At 40.9% G+C, this 17973-nt stretch overlaps 1 protein-coding gene across 6 annotated transcripts in view; it reads left to right on the forward strand.

Annotated features, from left to right (window-relative positions):
* rock2a (rho-associated, coiled-coil containing protein kinase 2a) overlaps positions 1 to 17973 on the forward strand; it is a 34927-nt gene that overhangs the window by 2635 nt on the left and 14319 nt on the right. For all 6 annotated transcript variants that reach the window (XM_038728198.1, XM_038728199.1, XM_038728195.1 and 3 more), the window contains exons 2-10: positions 12328 to 12409; positions 12530 to 12630; positions 12977 to 13114; positions 13382 to 13642; positions 14212 to 14356; positions 16356 to 16494; positions 16848 to 16939; positions 17166 to 17325; positions 17436 to 17490. In XM_038728198.1, the coding sequence (XP_038584126.1) occupies positions 12328 to 12409; positions 12530 to 12630; positions 12977 to 13114; positions 13382 to 13642; positions 14212 to 14356; positions 16356 to 16494; positions 16848 to 16939; positions 17166 to 17325; positions 17436 to 17490 (1173 nt within the window). The remainder of the gene's footprint in view (positions 1 to 12327; positions 12410 to 12529; positions 12631 to 12976; positions 13115 to 13381; positions 13643 to 14211; positions 14357 to 16355; positions 16495 to 16847; positions 16940 to 17165; positions 17326 to 17435; positions 17491 to 17973) is intronic.

A 17973-nucleotide genomic window follows, 5' to 3' on the forward strand; every position in this document is an offset into this window, starting at 1 on the left:
CACTACTTGAGGCCCTCCTGGTCTGTTCCTCTTTGCTCAAAACGTTTAGCCAGCATACTTGCTTGAACACCGGTGGTGTTTACTTCCTGCACGCGAGCCAGAGAGATAGAGGTGTTGAGTGTTGGAGACAAAAGTTGAGTGGGAAGCATGCGTAGGAGAGAACAGGCTGCAGTTTTCCATTTTTAGCAACCTTGGCGCTGTCGCTAGGATCAAGAAGTTTTGCTGCTAACGGTGGGATTCAAACACACACAAACCACTAAGCGCTCTGAAATGTCCTTTTTTGCAGGTGGAATAAAAACATGCGTACTTTAAATGCCTTAATAATGGCTCACAGGCTCATATTCGGTAAACAATGAATCACAAGTCCCCTGCTATTGTGCATAGCAACAGCAACAACAAAAAAAACTCCAGAGGAAGTTGCTTTGTTGACTGTTTTATAGTCTTCTAAATAACAGCTTAGTAAAAGAATCTCTAATTAATTTCAGGTTTGTACATTTTAGTTGACTTCCTATGTATTTAGGAAGAAGCAGTGGGCTGACTACGCTGAGGATACGGAAAGCTGACAGGGAGGAATCCGCAGCATCTGTCAAGTAGACTCGGTGACCTCCCTAAAAGACATCTGACCCTTTATAAGCCGGGAAATAAAGTATTGTACTCTCACATTATAATTAGGTACCTGAGATCCCTGTCATCGGTAATGAGCCCTTCATTCACACCTGGTTCCAAAAGGAACAGAATACCTAGCAAAAAAAAATCATACAATTGGTGCTTCAGTGGCCCCATACACTGTGCGTATATAAACTGTAAAAAGCGATATTGCCTCTATCAGCATTCGATCGAATGTAACCTGAAGTCTCAGCAACCTTCCCCTTGTGCAAACTGTAGTGATCATTATTTGGCAGAACACCGCTGCCGACTGAAGTACTGGACTTGGCAGCTCCCAAGTACTGGGAATGATTGCTGAGGGCAAGCAAAAGAAAGGGCATTTTCTGAGATAAAGGGAAAAATAAGGACACTTGATTGCAAGTCACATAAGTTGCCTTTCCTACCGTCCTAAAGGAAATGACCTCACTGAGTAAATAGTTGGCAGCTATCTATGGGGCTCAAAGTCCCTGCGAATGACTGCACTTTCCCCTTTCACTTTTCAGCCTTATCTCTTTTTCTCTGGCGCTGCTTCTCTCCCAGCCTGGAGCACCGCCCCTCCTCTCAGGCTTGTTAAACACACTGCAGGTATTTTAACTGTAGCTCCAGTCCAAGGCCTTTTCGATTCGGCTGCGGACCTGGTGTTGCCAGAAAACTTTATGCACAGCACTGATGTGTAAACGAAATGAGGTATGGATAGCTAAGAGTTGGTCTGATGTCTTCCAGATCATCTGCTGGGGGCAGTGCATGGCTATCTCTTTCCTGTTCATTCAGTAAAACCCTCCCCTTACTCAGCATTAGGTGACAAAGCCATTTAATAACAAAACACACTTGTTTTGTTTCCCTCGTGTGGGTGATTCTGTTTGTTTCTCTCATCCATCTTCATTCGCATATTCTCTGTTTGCTCCTTTCTCCCTATTTTGTCCTCCCACCTAATGTTTATCACTCTTCTCCTCACCCAGCTTCTTCTTTTCCCAATCTTCTCTGCCCACCCACCCACTAGAACTTCTTCCTTTTAATGTATAGTTCTTTAGAGAGGTGTGTCTTGTTCTCTGTCTTTACTCTGAATCGTAGTGTCCACTTTGTCTCTGGAGTGCAGTTGAGTTGCTCTCAGCCAAGCAGCAACTTCAATGTGCTAGCTGGATAGAAATACTGCCTTATAAGGCACTGGGGACGGTGGCCCCGGCCAATTTTTTTTCCCTGCTAAACAAGCCAGTCTCTCTGCTCCACACCTCCTCTGGTGAGACGGGTCGGGCTCTCTGCAGTCTTTTTTTGGTTTTTGCTCCACTCAAGTGAAGAAGACCCGGCGTCTTCCGGGCGTGCAAGCCCTCAATGGTCTTAAAATGTCACACTTCATTTCAGATATGTATCGTCTGGTCTTCTTTAATGGTCAGAACAAAGAGACCAGGTCAGGGTTTTTCCTGTTTATTAAAACCATAGATGGGCCACCAGAGGCTTTTCTAAATATGTATGATACATTCTGTGTCAGGGCTTCAGTTTGAGCTTTTCCTTTTTCAATTACTTATGTTGTCTCTCTCCTTACAACGTAATTTAAAGTTTATGTTCTTAAAGAAACAGTTTGGCATTTTGGAAAAGCTCACAAAATAACACATTATATCACGTTCGTTTAATCTGTACAGAAGATGGAAGTGATTTATGCGTTAAGTTATGTATGAATATGTTTTTGGCCATATGCCTATCCAGGAGTCTCCGCTGTTTGCCTGGCAACATCACTGTGATGACAAGACTCTAGGGAGTTACTTCTCTTGGCCAAGAAACAGTCTGGTGCATAATCCCCTGTAAAACCACAACATGTCTTTTTACACTGTGGTTTTTGTACGGATTACACAAGAGGTGTGTTAATTAGTGAATTAAAAAGTGACACGTTGTGGTTTTACAAGGTGTTTTGGCACATTATTTATTATTATATATTATTCAGCAATATCAAACAAAATTGGTAACTTGATCTTTTGTGTGCACAGGTTGACTTTAGCAGCATTTCGTGGTTTTAATTGTATAGATATAATGACTTTGGACTGGGCACCCCAAATTACATTCACCATATTTATTAATCCCATTTTAAAGACAAAATCTGTCATTAATTGGCTGCACTTAAATTGAATAGGCTGGAGTGGTGTAGACATCCCAGCTGCTGGGATGCATCAGACAGCTGTTTACTGTTTACCTAAAACTGACTACGTACTGGCGGGTACATTATGTCAGAAATGATTTAAGACTTTTTGTCTTGGGAACGTAGAATCATTCCCACAGCCTGCTGTAAAACATTCATTGCAAACTGAGCAAAAATCAAAGTCCGACACAGACACATAGATAAATATGAGCCGGTCCAAGATCCACCACAGTGAGATGTGAGAAGGAATGCAAAAAATGAGGAAGCACATAATCTCCAGAAATTAATGGGTATTCTGCATGTCCCGAAAAACTAAAATATTGCTCAAACTCAAATCATTATTACTACTTAAACTATGCTACAACTGAGCTGGCCATCTGATCGTATGATAAACCTTTAAATAAGCTGCTATGAATCTCATCCATTCTCATAATAGGACATTTAGACTAGAAGCAAAGCTGTCTTGCTGTGGTGCATGTGAAAGGAAATGTATACACCCTGAGATTTGTCTTAATCTGGTGGATCTTCTTGTCTAGACATAAGGACTGTGGCCGTGCACACAACAATGCATTAAGGAACAATGCAATGTGGGTTAAAGTGAAATCATTTTAAACATGCGAGTACAAACAAGTGTGTTGGCTAACAAAAACAGCACTCAGTCTCTAATCCTTGTGCATAGTTTGTGGATATCACAGCTCGCTTGGAAGAACTTTCACTTTCCACACTGATCAAAGTGATAGGAACGTGAACAGAGTTATGCAAAGACGTTTCACCGTGGCTGAATGCACAAGTCGTGTTCTTAAATTCTGTTGTTGGTTCGTGTGTAATCTTCACCCAGCTGTGAGAGTCTAAAAGAGTTTGATACCTGAGTCTCCGTGTATTTTTAGTTTTTAAATGAGGGCGTGAGTGAGCAGAGAAGAGAAGAGAACAGGAGTCTCCCACGCATGAAAGCATAACCCATCCATCTGGCCTCAGCGTTATCATTCCATCACAACCTGCTGGTGAAACACAACCTCCTACACACACGTGCACTTTCTCTCACACGCACACCGCATGGGCTCTGGAGCTCACAGACACACATTTGCGTTTATTTTCACAAGCAAACACATGATCTTAGCAACGCACAAGCTGCATTGTGTGCATCTAGCAGCCACAGTAGAACAGTACACATTGCCAAACAGCTATGGATTGTGTGAGTTCATACAGCCTTCAATTCCTTCAACAGATTCTGAGCAATAGTGTTTGTATGTGTGTGTGTGTGGTAGAGTTTAGTTCAGCAGTGTGTTCGCGTCAAAGCTGGCAGTTATAATTCAAATAGTTTGTGCCAAAACTGAAAATATTTATATACAAATGTGACCATGTTCATGCAGAAGGATTGAAACTGAAACCCTCAATTGAAACCCAAACCCCCAAATGACGTCATTCTAGTGTTACTGGCTTTTTATTGCAACTTGGCCCACTATATCTATTCAGTGTCAGGGCAACTGAGGTTCTTTTCTGCCTTTTTAGATATGGCAGACAAAAACATAACAAATGAGAAGCGAGAGGGTAACAAGAAAAATGTTCTACATTAACAACAAAAAAATCTGATATATAAAAGGTGTGTTGAATTTATGAGAAAAAATAGGCAGTGCACACGTAAGAAGAGGTGGAGCTGTCAGACAGGCAAATATGATGGACTGTAACAAAGCCACTTGAAAGCATGTGTCACATCTTAGTCATTTATAAATGTCTCCAGTTCTTCCCCATTTTTGTATGTGTTTGGTCTTTGAACAGATAGAAGTAATAGTCAGAATCCTGGTAGTTGAAAGTAGAATATGTGACTGCTGCTGTTATGAACATCTGCACACCCTGCTTTTTAATAGAATACAGAGTTTTTTTCTTGTAAATTTAGTACTTTTATCTTGGAGAATATTCACATTTTTGTTTCTCATAAATTTATAACTTTAATCTAGGAAATTCCGTTTTTCTTTCTCTGAATATAACCCCCCCCCCCCCCCCCCCTTTTTTTTTCACACCTATAATGGCCCTAATATGCCGTTGTATTCAAGTTGTCATGCGTTATTAATGACATTAATGATAAAATATTTGGAAAACACATTTTTTCAATTTGTTTTCTCAGAATATTACCCCCTTCCACTTGTGCTGGGCAGTTTTTGCTATTTGCTGACATTTTATTGACCTTACAATTTAAATTTGAAAAACATTTCCGTGCGATCCTACCTTTCTGGCATATGATCCTCTCAAAATAAAGCAATATCTACGTGTGACCCTTCATCACCTGTTATGTCCAGTTGAAGAGTTAAGAAAAAAAGATAGATTTTTCCTTTTCAGGTGACTGTTTAGAGGCAGAAAGGGCTGAAAGTATCCTGTGTTTTGCAAGAAAAAGCAAAAATTTGAACAAGTCAGAAAAAGCCCCATCATCTAAAGAAACAGTAGTTGTAGTTTTCTTTCATGTGGACACCCAGCAGACATCTTGTCCTTTACACCTGATATATCACACAGATCTTAGGTGAGATATATAATTATTTGTGTTCATTAGGCAAATGTTGGACAACACTATGGTTGGTTAGCAGTTAGAAACATAACCCCCCTCAACTTTCACATGCTTTTGGAACATTATGAACATTTAGAAAGCCGAGTTTAAGGTGAACATACAGCAGGACCTTGTGTACATGCAGCCCTCCTCCTTTGCTGTGGATTTTTCCTGGCACATTCCTCAGGATATACTTTACAATAACACATGGGTGCCAAAAATGTATAGGGCACAGGGGCATGGGACAGAAATCTGTCAAATGCAAGAGTAAGACATACTCGTTATTCCCCGCGGAGACATTATTTGTGAGCCCCTGCAGGATTCCTGCCGTTGTGTCGTTTCGTGGAGAGTTTACGGGCCCTGCCTGGCACGGTCCCCTCGCTCTGCCCGGCCCACCGTTTATCCCCACGACTATTTTTAAAACGGCTGGAATTCAATCAAAACATTAACTTTCTGCTCAATCCTTTTAAAGCCCAGAGCAGTGCTGCGTGTTTTCTGTTCCACATGCCTAGTTATGAGATGGGTATGAGGGTAGGAAGAAGTTTTTTGGGTTTTTTTTATCGGTAGTGGGGGAAATAACTGCTAATGGAGCAGGGAGAGTTTGTGATGCGAGAGGCTTTGAATAGTTGGGTTTACTTCCTTTCAAGTTACCATCATCACATTCCTGACTAGTGGATCCACGTGGCTTTTTTATAGGGTGATAAAGAGTGGAAGCAGGCAAAGGGAGAAGGACAGCTCTGTAATGTCAACAGCAGCTTGGTAAATAAAATGGAAAAGAATAGAATGTGCTGAAACCCAGCTCTTATAAAACTCCTGCCTGCTGCTTCTCCGCAGCTTCAGCTGCTTTCAACTCTTTGTATTTTGTAGGAGTTGCTAAGCAACCAGCCATAACCACTGGCCAGATTACAGTATAGCAGAGATAAAATGCTGAAGTGCTATCTAATAGATTCACAACATCTCGTACTGATAAGCCTAGCTGGACAGAAACTCCTTTCAGCTCAGGAAGACATCACTGTAAATTGGACAGGGAAGTGTCCTATTTATCACGCTAGGGTTTAGGACCTGACTTTGTACTTTGTAATTATTTAGGTCCATTGTTACAAAAACAACTTTCCCTTTTGATGTAAGTGAAGCATTACTCTGAGCGATGAAGGGTGGATGGGTGTTTGTCTGGTCCAGTATGTCAGATGCGTTAAAGTTTAAATTGTTGATCCAGCTCTACACCCAGACACTTGTCAGGTATTCAATATTTATAGAAAAGTCAACTGAGTAGCTGAGAAATGTCCCCCCGGAGTCCTGTTGGCATTTTCTTTTTTACAGTAATGCTAATGGAAGCAAATTGGAAGAGGTGTAAGCAGCCATTTCTTTTGTGTTACTCCAGTGCACTAAACGGCTTATTATGTGTGACCTGTGTGAAATGTCTGCTAATGGGGGAACGCCACCCGTTTCCACAAGCCACCAACGGGCCTGGCTCACGCCTCTCTAGATGCTGCTTTGGCTGCCTTGCTCATGTGTGTCTCTGTCCAAGTCAGACAAGCAGTTTTGAAGTGCAGTTCGCAAAAGAAGAAACAATTGTATCTCTTAAAAATCCACCAACAGGATTCCTCCTCTTCACTGCAGAGCGACTGGCACCTCTCGCCGTCACCAGGGCAACATGTATTTATTTATTTATCCTTCCTCCGCACTTGATTCATCTTGTTTAATGGGGAGATGTAGAAATGACAGAGAAAGGAATAATATGTCACCGAGAGGTCCAGTTTGTAGATAGGGATTGCTTGCTACATCTCTAGTGAGTCCAAGCGCTGTAACTGTGTTTACTTTGTATTTCTCGTGGCAGCTGTCGACAAACAACGTCTGTCATCTTTTGTCCAAAGTTGGAAATCTGTGAAACTGACCCCCCCTGCCTTAAAGTTTTATACTTTGGTACACAGCACAGACTACCTCCACCTGCCATGCTACTTTGTTGTTGTTTTTGGGATGTTGGTACCTCAAACCTTAGCCTACAGTCTAACAGAATGTACATGATTGATTATTAATGGCTCTTGGACAGTGACCTTTTCCTCACAAAACACTTCAGACCTCTGAACTAAACTGAGCAAAAAAAGAAACATCCCTTTTTCAGGATACTATATTTTTACTTTATTGTAAAGTGTGTAAACAATGTTTTTCATGTTTGTTCTGTGAAACATAAACAATCAATGAACATGCTCCTGTGGAAGCATACTGACGGGAGGAAATTAAGGTCACCGTTATAAAAACTCTTGGGTCAGAAGTTGCTATGAAACCATGTCCTTCAATGATAACCGTATTAAATCATTTACTTAATAAATACTCAAGCTTTCATTTGGAAACTAAATGCATGCTTCATTTGAGTCCTGTAGCATGATGAAAATGATATCTGAGCCTTGTCACCGCTGCCTGATGCACAGTGACTGGTCACGCTCCTGCTCCAGATGTACTGCTGGCATCACACACTGTGACTAAAACGGAAATTACGTCAGCTGCATTTCAAAAAAGGTTTGACCAAGCAGCAATGAGAACACCCAAAGACGCTGTAATCAGAGTTTGTAATTATTTTGAGAGACAGGTAGAAAGTCAATGATGCTTAGCCAGTTATAACGATGTAACATATGGTAAACAACAGACTCCCTTCTCCCTCATAACTGACCAAAAAAGTAGTTTTAAAGGAAATAAAAATTCACACAAGTCTGACACTTGAATTAGTGCAAAGACTTTAGAAAATGGAAACAGTAAATCACCTGTGCTTAGTGCAGTTGTTTTGTTTCTCCTGTAGCTTGACACACCCACAGTGTTATGGTAATGTAGCTACCACCGCAGTCTGACCTTTAAAACTGACCTCAGTGAACTGTTGCTATGAAGGTGTTGAAGATGATGGAATGTAAATCGTGTGTCTAAACATACAGATACAGTGTAGTGGATTCATTGTATATGTGGTCATACCTGGAGCTGCCATGCATATGTACTTTTTTTTTTTGGCTGTAGATGAATACAGAGCAGCAGCAGTAGCAGAGAATGCTGCCTCAGAGGAAATGACTTGCACACAGGGACCGGCTTCATGACAGGGTGGGGTGGATCATTTCCTGTATTGCCATGCTCATAGGAAGATGTGCGCGTGCATGTGCACACTCACCCGGCAACCCCTCTCCACCCCCTCCGACGTGTGCATTTTTTTTTTCCCTTAAATAGTAGTTTTGTGTGAGGTCAGTCCTTTAATGGGGAAGTGGAGTTGATATGATGAAACAGTGTGCACCGCTCGCTACAGACTGCAGCCGAGCGGAGAACGATGGAGGGAGCAGGAGGAAAGGCAGATAAGAAGGAGGGAGAGCTGCAGAAAAGGGCGACAGAGACGAGCAAAGTGGAGGAAAAATTAGTACAAAGGAAGTGAGGGAAACATGAAACAGATTTTGCCATCCTGTCTAGCACCGTAATGACGGGAGAGCGAAGTTTGAAAGAATCCAGTTTAGAACACTGGGTCAGAGTGGGCTTCTTGTGTTCCCTGTTGGATTGGTCCAGTGTTTCAAACAGCTCCTCGTTGACCGTTCAGGAATGTGTAGCTGACAAAAGTTGATAGATGACTTCCTTATTGTAACACACTAACAATTAGGGGTTTGCATTGGTTTGTCTTTTGCTTATTTAATGGTTTCCCTACATTGCCCTGGGTCAAACTGTGTCCATTAGAAAGTGACACAATGCTACAAATAGTAAGCTTGTGTTGAGTTGACCTAATATGCTGCTGCAGTGCTGCAGTCCAGTTCCCAGCCGCACCCCACAATATATACCGTTATTTATATGCATATGTACAAAAACGTAAACACCCAGAACAGTCCGCAGTACTTATTTTGAATTTGCATTTGGGCTGAATGTAAACGGCAGCAACAAGATGATAATATTAGAGATATACTGAATGTTCGGCCACCAAAATTAATCGGCCAAAAAAAGCACTTTCGGTGTTCGGCCTAATAAGTCAAAAGACCGAAGAAATTTTACCGAACCGTTATGTTGACATGTCAGCAGTGTAGAAGCATTTTAAAGTGTCTGAGAAAGATGCAAAAATTGCCGTTTGCAGACACTGTTCTTCTGAATTGTCTCCTAGCACATCCACTCCATCTCAGTCTGACTTTACAGAAAAGACAACAAACGGTCTGACCCGCTTTGAGTGTTTCTGTCACTCGTTTGTGAGAAGACGATTATGCTAGCCGCACCTAAATTTGGAGTGCACACGTATTCAAGCCTTTATGGTAAATCCACTGAAACGGACCAGAGTGAGCTGACAGGCAGGTTAGCGACTTTATCCTGTCAGTTTCTCTCTTTACAAAGACAAGTGTTGCAGTATGAGAGTCCTACCTGAAGAGAGGCTGTGAAGTCTTCATGTTACATGATACGAGAACCACATACGACTATTTATCAAATTGGGTCGGACTTGATGAATTTAGCGCGAGGATACACACGTGACAACGTCCGGTTTTCAAAATAAGGTGTCTATACAGGATGGAAATAAGATTAATTGGATTATATTCACAGAAAGTATAAAACATATTACATGTGTACATTAAAAGTACATGATTACAGGTAACTTACTTTACCTCGGACCCTCTTGGGCCTCGGACGCACCCGCCATAGTCTCTCCAAATCTTGTGGGAAACACTGAATAAAAAGCACATTTTGACTATTTAATTTATGCAGTGATTAAAAAAAGGCAAAATAAATGGGGATAAAATGTGCATATACTGTACTTAAGTGTTGGGCAATTTTTTTCATTATATTCGGATTCTGATAAGAATTTTCATTTCGGTGCATCCCTAGATAATATGGTTTCATCTTCATATAAAAAGTCTGACATTTGGAGTCCATTTTGACTTTGAGTACCAAGCATCATTGAGTCTTGCGCTCTGGTTCGCCCCAGCGAGAGCTTGGTCCGGGATGTTGATGAGCAGGTCTCCTGAACGATGTGGGCACAACACTCTCTGATTTCCGTTGCATGGCAGCATGAGTCTCATTTCGTCCAGACCAGACTTTTAGGAGGAGTCTTAAGTCCAGGTTGGGCCAGCATGGCTTCTATCCCGGCTCTCTTTCCTCTCTTCCTCCTCTGTGGTGCCTAGTCCGGTTGATCGGGCCAGGTGGATCATAAAGTGTAGCGAAGTCTAAAGGAGCTACCAGCTGCTGCACCTACTATGAGCTGCATGTAGATGCTTTACCGGTTGTCTTGCATCTCATGAAAGTAAACAACTTGTGTGTAAACTAACAGCTTTTGCAATAAAAATTTTCTTAAAGACTATTTTCCCGCATACAGTTCTTCAGTCACCATAATTACAAACGTTCAACTTGCCAGAAATATGAAGCATTCTTTTGCTATTCATTCGATTTAACCAACGGATGTGTTAACTAATAACATCAGCTGTCACATTATTTCCTGTAAGTTAATCATAACCCATGAGAAGAAATGTCTGGTGTTCAGGCTAAAACTGGTGACTACATACTGTGAGACATCATCTCTCTTTGACTGCTTTCAAAAGGTCACAGAAACAATGTGTTCATCATGTGACAGCAGATGAATATAATTGACAGACTCAAGTAGGCTGCTTCTGATGACAAAAACTTAGTCATCTCTCTCTGTCGCTTTTTCTCTCTGGCTCTCTTTAGCTCTGTCTCTCCTGCTCGCTCTCTGGCTCTCTCTCTGGCTCTCTTTCGCTGTCTCGCTGTCTCTCTCCCTGGAAGGACAAAGCCTTCACTTCACACCATTTTCTCTGCATGTAGTTGTTTATGGATCCAGTCCATCAAGTCGATCACTGTTGAATGAAACTCCGGGGCGAAGCTGTTGCTTTTCATTTAGGCTTGCAGGGTAGCATTGATGTGTAACTGTTTTGTTCTGTGCAGTGGTGAGAAAATATACAGAATATAAACTCCGTTAATATCTGATGTTAAGTTTGAATGTAGGCCTGAGCATTGCAGTATGATGCCCGGTCAGTCCTGCATTCCACCGGCTTTATTGGGTAAAATGTGCCAGTTAGCTTAGCTTAATGGTTTGTAAATTAGAGTCTGGAATAGTTTGTGTTTTTATCTTACATTTTCAGTTGCGCTGTTGCTACAGTGCGGTCGTTAAGAGTGTAGTAAGTCAGTCAGAAATGACACATTTCCTCTGTGGTTGGGCCAGCATTATGGTAAATGATTAGAATTGAATTATGGAATTAAGTAAATAACAAGTGAATTTTAAATAAACTTAAGCTTTGATTTTTGTTTGCACAAGTCTAATGATCCCCTTCTTGTGTGCAAATGAATGCTGATGAATGGAAAACACACATCTTTGTTTATCCTTGAGTAGTTGTGATGTTGTAATTGCAACACAGTGACTTGTAGTATGATGTAACCTTTTAAGACCAACACTCTTCTTTGTTAAGAATGTGTCATAGGTTGTGCTTGTAGCAGCTTAGTTACTAACGCTATTGTATACATGAAAGAAGTGATAAGAGTAGCTTGGAGTTAGTTTAAATTTTTTTAATCCCTTTGTGCAGCACTGCATCATTTTAGACTCCATTTGATGCCACTCAGGAAACGGCAGGGTCCTGTTTCGCACTGTTACTCTACCTGATAGTGAGGTGACCCTCTCTAGCTACTTCATCCATGTCCTATGCTGTATGTGTTTTGAGCATACACATTGCTGCCTTGCCCGTATATATTTGTTTGTTGATATTGACATATATATAACACTGCAGTATCAGTATGATTTGAAATACATGTATATTTTTTAGTTTCAGTTTGAACATATTAACGACCGCTGTCCTGTGAAGGGACATTTTAAATTGATTTCTCTTCTGGAAATTAATTAATTATTTGTAATTTTATTGTTTAATATATCAAATCATGTAGATTGTCTCCAGCATTCAGGGTTTTAGTAAAATGCATAACAGTCTGCTGTTAGCTGTTGAGGATGGATGGATGGATACTTTGTTCCATGTTTAATGTCAATCATGGCTGATTATTAATTTTTCTTTCTGTGCAGGACTCCATAAACGCCCTGGTCTTAGACTTGGACTACCCTGCACTACGCAAGAACAAAAACATTGAAACCTTCTTAAACAGATGTAAGTAGTTTTTATGTGCCAGTGCGACTAATAGAGAGGGAGATAAAGTACCTTTGTATAAAGCAGAAAATTGTTATTGTGGTGAATTCACAACATTAATAATGGAATCTTTATTCTCAGATGAGAAAGTCATAGGGCAGACTCGAGATCTCCAGATGAAGTCTGAAGACTTTGACAGAGTTAAAGTCATTGGTCGAGGGGCATTTGGTGAAGTCCAACTGGTGAGTATTAGTTTTTGTTTTCAGCTGTCACTAACACGGGTTCTGTAGAGTGATAAGACACTGCTTTGGTTTTCTGAGAGAATACACATTAAGGCATTGTAATTACAGCACTCTTTACTACTTCTTTTTTTACTAATTGAAAATACGTCATCTGTCATGACGGAAATAACTGCTGTGCTGTAATTTCTGTGAATTTATTTACCCTTTTCATGTAATTTTTTTTGTGTAACATGTAATTCACCATTTGGCTAAAATGTGTCTCAGGATAGAAGTTAGACTGTGAAGAATCTCTCTGTATAATTCTCATGTACTCAACTCTGAATAACTGGGTTTCACCGCCTTTCAGGTCCGGCATAAACCCTCTCAGAAGGTCTACGCCATGAAGCTACTGAGCAAGTTTGAGATGATCAAGCGCTCAGACTCAGCTTTCTTCTGGGAAGAGAGGGACATCATGGCCTTTTCCAACAGTCCCTGGGTTGTCCAGGTATGACATTTAATCTACTGCCAAGCTTTTGATTCTGATAGAATTTTTCTATGGCTTGCACAGTTATATTCTAGACTGTGTAGCATCCCCGTTACATTTTGCATGATTTTCTTTATGTTGATTTATTGATGATCAAAATAACATAGGAATCTAACAGAAATACATTCAGCTATGGCAGATCAATTGGTGCTCATTGTCACCTCTTCGTGTGCCGCCTATATCAAAATAGCCATCTTAGTAATGAGAGCTTGTTTTTGGGTTGTTCAGTTGTGCTGTGCCTTCCAAGATGAGCACTACCTCTACATGGTGATGGAATACATGCCAGGAGGCGACCTGGTCAACCTCACCAGCACCTACGACGTGCCAGAGAAATGGGCAAAGTTCTACACAGCAGAGGTGGTAATGGCCCTGGATGCCATTCACTCCATGGGCTTCATCCATCGGGATGTCAAGCCGGACAACATGCTACTGGACCGACTCGGACACCTCAAGCTGGCCGACTTCGGCACGTGCATGAAGATGGACTCTGTGAGTTACTGTATATCCCGTCATTGAAACTTCAGAATAGAATATTAACATTGGTATTGAAACAAGGTGGATAACAAAGTGCTTTGCCCTTATATTAAAAGCATAACATGCAGATAACACAGTGCTGTAGAGCCGTGATCGCAAGTTTATATACACTATTATAAATCACTATGGTTTGGTCCCAGAAATTCCAGTAAACATAAGTGTGTTTATGTGCTGTGAAGACTGAGCTGCTTGATGGTGAAGCACACTCTAATAGAGCTTCTGAATTCACTGTATTAAGCTTGTTGAAACTTCATGTCTATGAACGCATCTTTATATTTTGCGTAACAGAACTGTCTTAGTACTTAAATCAGCCATTCCAGCAGTCAGCTGTATTTTTGTGATTTTGAACTAAAGGGTTGCTTAGTCAGAGAGCAAGCTTTGGTTGCTGCTGACACGTCTCATAAACTGTTATGTTTAGATTAATATCTACCCATTATCTTAACATGAGACAAATCTTAGGCTATTATGTCAAAAATACTTGTTATTTTTTGAAGGATGTTGATTCCTGGATTTGTGTTTTCCAGACCGGCATGGTGCACTGTGATACTGCTGTCGGGACTCCAGACTACATCTCTCCTGAGGTGCTGAAATCCCAGGGAGGAGATGGGTATTATGGGAGAGAGTGCGACTGGTGGTCCGTAGGAGTCTTCATCTTCGAGATGCTTGTTGGTCAGTGAACATTTAAAGAAGTCTTAGTGGTTTTACAAAGTAAGAGTCAAGCAGTGTTTTCTGAAAATTTACAGTAGCATGCAAAGGTTTTAGGCAGGTGTGGAAAAAGTGCTGTACAGTAAGAATGCTTTCAAAAATAGACATGTTAATAGCTTATGTTTATCAATTAACAAAATGCAAAGTCAGTAAACAGAAGAAAAATCTAAATCAAATTAATATTTGATGTGACTTTACCTTCAAAACAGCATCTGTTCTTCTAGGTACACTTGCACAAAGTCAGGGATTTTGTAGGCTTTTGGTAAGGTGTATGATTAAGTAAGTGTACCAAACTGATGCCAATGATCATTAATTCAATATTTAGGTTGAAACACAATCATTTACTGAAACAGAACGGCTGTGTAGGAGGAATAAAGCTGAGTGAGGAACAACCAAACTCTGCTAACAAGGTGAGGTTGCTGTCCAAAGTTATACACCACAACCAGACTGAACACCGCAACGAGACACAAGGTAGTTCTACTACTTCAGCAAGGTCTCTCCAGGCAGACATTTCAAGACAGACAGGGTTTTCTGTTGTGGAAAATATTCTATATCCTTGGAGAAAAAATGTTGTCTTTGGTTAATCTATTAAATGAAAAAACAACAAAGAAGTACATTTAATCAGTTGGATCAGAGGTTTCTAACGTCTGGCCCAAAACAAAGGAGTCTAACAATTTAGCTCAATGTCACCTATGTTTTGAGAACAGAGGATCCTTTCCCAGCTCGGAGAATAGGCATTCACATAGGAAAGGAACTATAGAAAAGGAAAACAATGAAACCTCCCACAGTTATGCCCTGTAACACAGCCTAAACACTGGCAAATGAACAACCTAGTATGATAGACTGAGTACAAGTATCCACTTGTATTGTATATGAGATATAACAATGCAAGTGGATGCGTAATAAATAAAAGACACACGGGAACAGTTTCCAGATGCGCTGTCAAAGCCCTTTTAAAGAAGCACAGAGAAATTGGCAACATTGAGGACCGTAGACGCAGTGATCGGCCAAAGAAACTTACTGCAGCAGATTAAAGACACATGGTGCACATGTCCAGCAGTGCCATCAGCTCAGAGCTGCAGACCCTGGTCCACCCAACCACTGTCTGGATGAAAAGACTGGTCAGAAGTGGCCTTCATGAACAAGGCCAAGCGACTCAACTAAGAACAGAAACACAGGACCTGGGATGCAGAAAATGGCAGCTGGTGCGCTGGACTGATGAGTCAAAATTTTAAACATTTGGTTGCAGCAGAAGGCAGTTTGTTCGCTGAAGGACTGGAAAGCTGTACAAAAATGAGTGTCTGCAGGCAACAGTGAAGCATGGTGGAGGTTCCTTACAAGTTGGGGCATTTCTGCAAACAGAGTTAGGGATTTGGTCAGAAAGTACAAGTAGATACTTATCCATCATGCAGTATCATCAGGGAGGAATCTGATCTCATTATTCTGCAGCATGACAAAGACCCCAAACATACAGCGAAAGTCAGTAAGAACTATCTTCAGCTTAATGAAGAACAGGGAGTCCTGGAAGTGATAAAATGGCCCCCACAGAGCCCTGATCCAAACATCATCGAGTCTGGGGATGACATGAAGAGAGGGAAGCAACTGGAGCTGCCTAAATCCACAGGGGGACTGTGGGTAGTTTGCCAAGATGTTTTGGCCAACCTACCTGCCGGGTTTCTTCAAAAACTATGTGGAAGTGTACCTACAAGAATTTATGCTTTTTGAAGGCAAAGGATGGTCACACCAAATGTTGATTTCTCTTCTGTTCTCTCACATTCCATTTGGTAATTGCTAAATATAATCTATTAACATGTCTATTTTTGAAAGCATTCTTACTTTACAGCATTTTTCCACACCTGCCAAAAACATTGTAAGGGACACTATTCCTCATCTTGTACAGTAAATGTCACTCCAAGAAACATCTGTAGATTCATTAAACCTATTTTACTGTAATTGCTGTTAGGTGACACGCCGTTCTACGCCGACTCTCTGGTGGGAACCTACAGTAAGATCATGGACCATAAAAACTCCCTCAACTTCCCTGATGATGTGGAGATCTCCAAAGATGCCAAGAATATCATCTGTGCCTTCCTGACTGACAGGTATAAAGAGTTACAGTCTTGATGGTGTTGACGCCCAAAGGGAGACGCGGTTACTTTTTTAAAAGGATTCTTGTACTGCAATACTCAGACATTACATAAACACGTCGATGCGATTGAGCTGCATGCAGCACACTTATGTTTACCACAGGTTTGGTTTGTGATGCTTTAGGCCAAAGGAAATCGGAGTCTGTATATTATGCCTAGATTTTAATTTATTCACGTCTAATTTCCTACAGAAAAAATAAAAAGTATCAATAGGCCATGTTTGCCTGTTGCTACAGAGACTGTTGAACTGAGGACAAAGGGTAGATATAGTCATTGCTCTACAACTCATTCACTCTCTTTGTTTTGAGGGAGGTGCGATTGGGCAGAAACGGCGTGGAAGAAATCAAGCGACACCCTTTCTTCAAGAACGACCAGTGGACCTTCGACACCATCAGAGATAGTTAGTATCACTACAGATCAACAAGCTGCTCCACCTGAGCCAATAAAACAAGCCCTTGACGTGACTCAAACGCTGAACAAGAATTCTTTTGGAACAGCAGCTGTACAAGATAGAATTTCTGTATTAATTAGACTGAAACTCCAGGTTTTGTTTACTCAGCACTTCCCTTTTCCAGCAATTCACACATGCCCTTTTCCTTTCTTTCTCTCTCTCACTCCGTCCTCAGCGGTTGCCCCTGTGGTCCCAGAGCTGAGCAGTGACATAGACACCAGTAATTTTGATGAGATTGAAGATGACAAAGGCGATGTAGAAACTTTCCCCACACCTAAGGCCTTTGTTGGAAATCAGTTACCCTTCGTTGGCTTCACTTACTTCAAAGAAGACCAGTAAGCCGTCTGTTTTTCTAGCTGTCACTCAAACATTTAGGGACTTCTAATACATAAAAAATTGTCTCTGGTCTTGACTTAGTGTTGATTTTGTTCATTTCCTTCTTCAGGTTACTAAATTGTTCCAACAATTCTTCTGTTGCTCATGAGAATTCGAAAGGAGAGGTAAGTACTTTCATTTCCAAACACACAAAGACTGCCAGGTGCACTTCCCATGCTTCTCAGCAGTGAAATAGTCAGGCGTCAGTTTACATGACCACACAGAACAGGCCTGTTGACATTGCGATCAGTCCAGCTTCGTACTCTAAGTCATTAAGGCTTATGATGGAAGTGACTCGGGGAAGGATTTCTTTTTCTGATCCTATGATTTATTTGTACTTTTGTTAGAATTTCAGTGTTCTAAGCCACACAGAAATACTTAAGCAGCTTTCGGTATAAGTGGCTGAGCTAAAAGCTAATCTCTTACTGACTTCAGTCCTAAATGAACAGCCTAAACAATCTAACTACCTCAACAACAAAGGCCCAGTTTTTATTTTCAGGTTTGTCATCCCCTGTTTATATTCTTTCACTTTAGAACTGTTCAACTTTATTATTATGTGAATAAGAGTACGATGAAATTCTTGAGCTCTTGCTTTAATTATATACCAT

This window comes from Micropterus salmoides, unplaced genomic scaffold, assembly GCF_014851395.1.
Source record: "Micropterus salmoides isolate LMB-PRFRI ecotype aquatic unplaced genomic scaffold, ASM1485139v1 Ms_hic_scaffold_19, whole genome shotgun sequence".
Classification (NCBI taxonomy): Eukaryota; Metazoa; Chordata; class Actinopteri; order Centrarchiformes; family Centrarchidae; genus Micropterus; species Micropterus salmoides.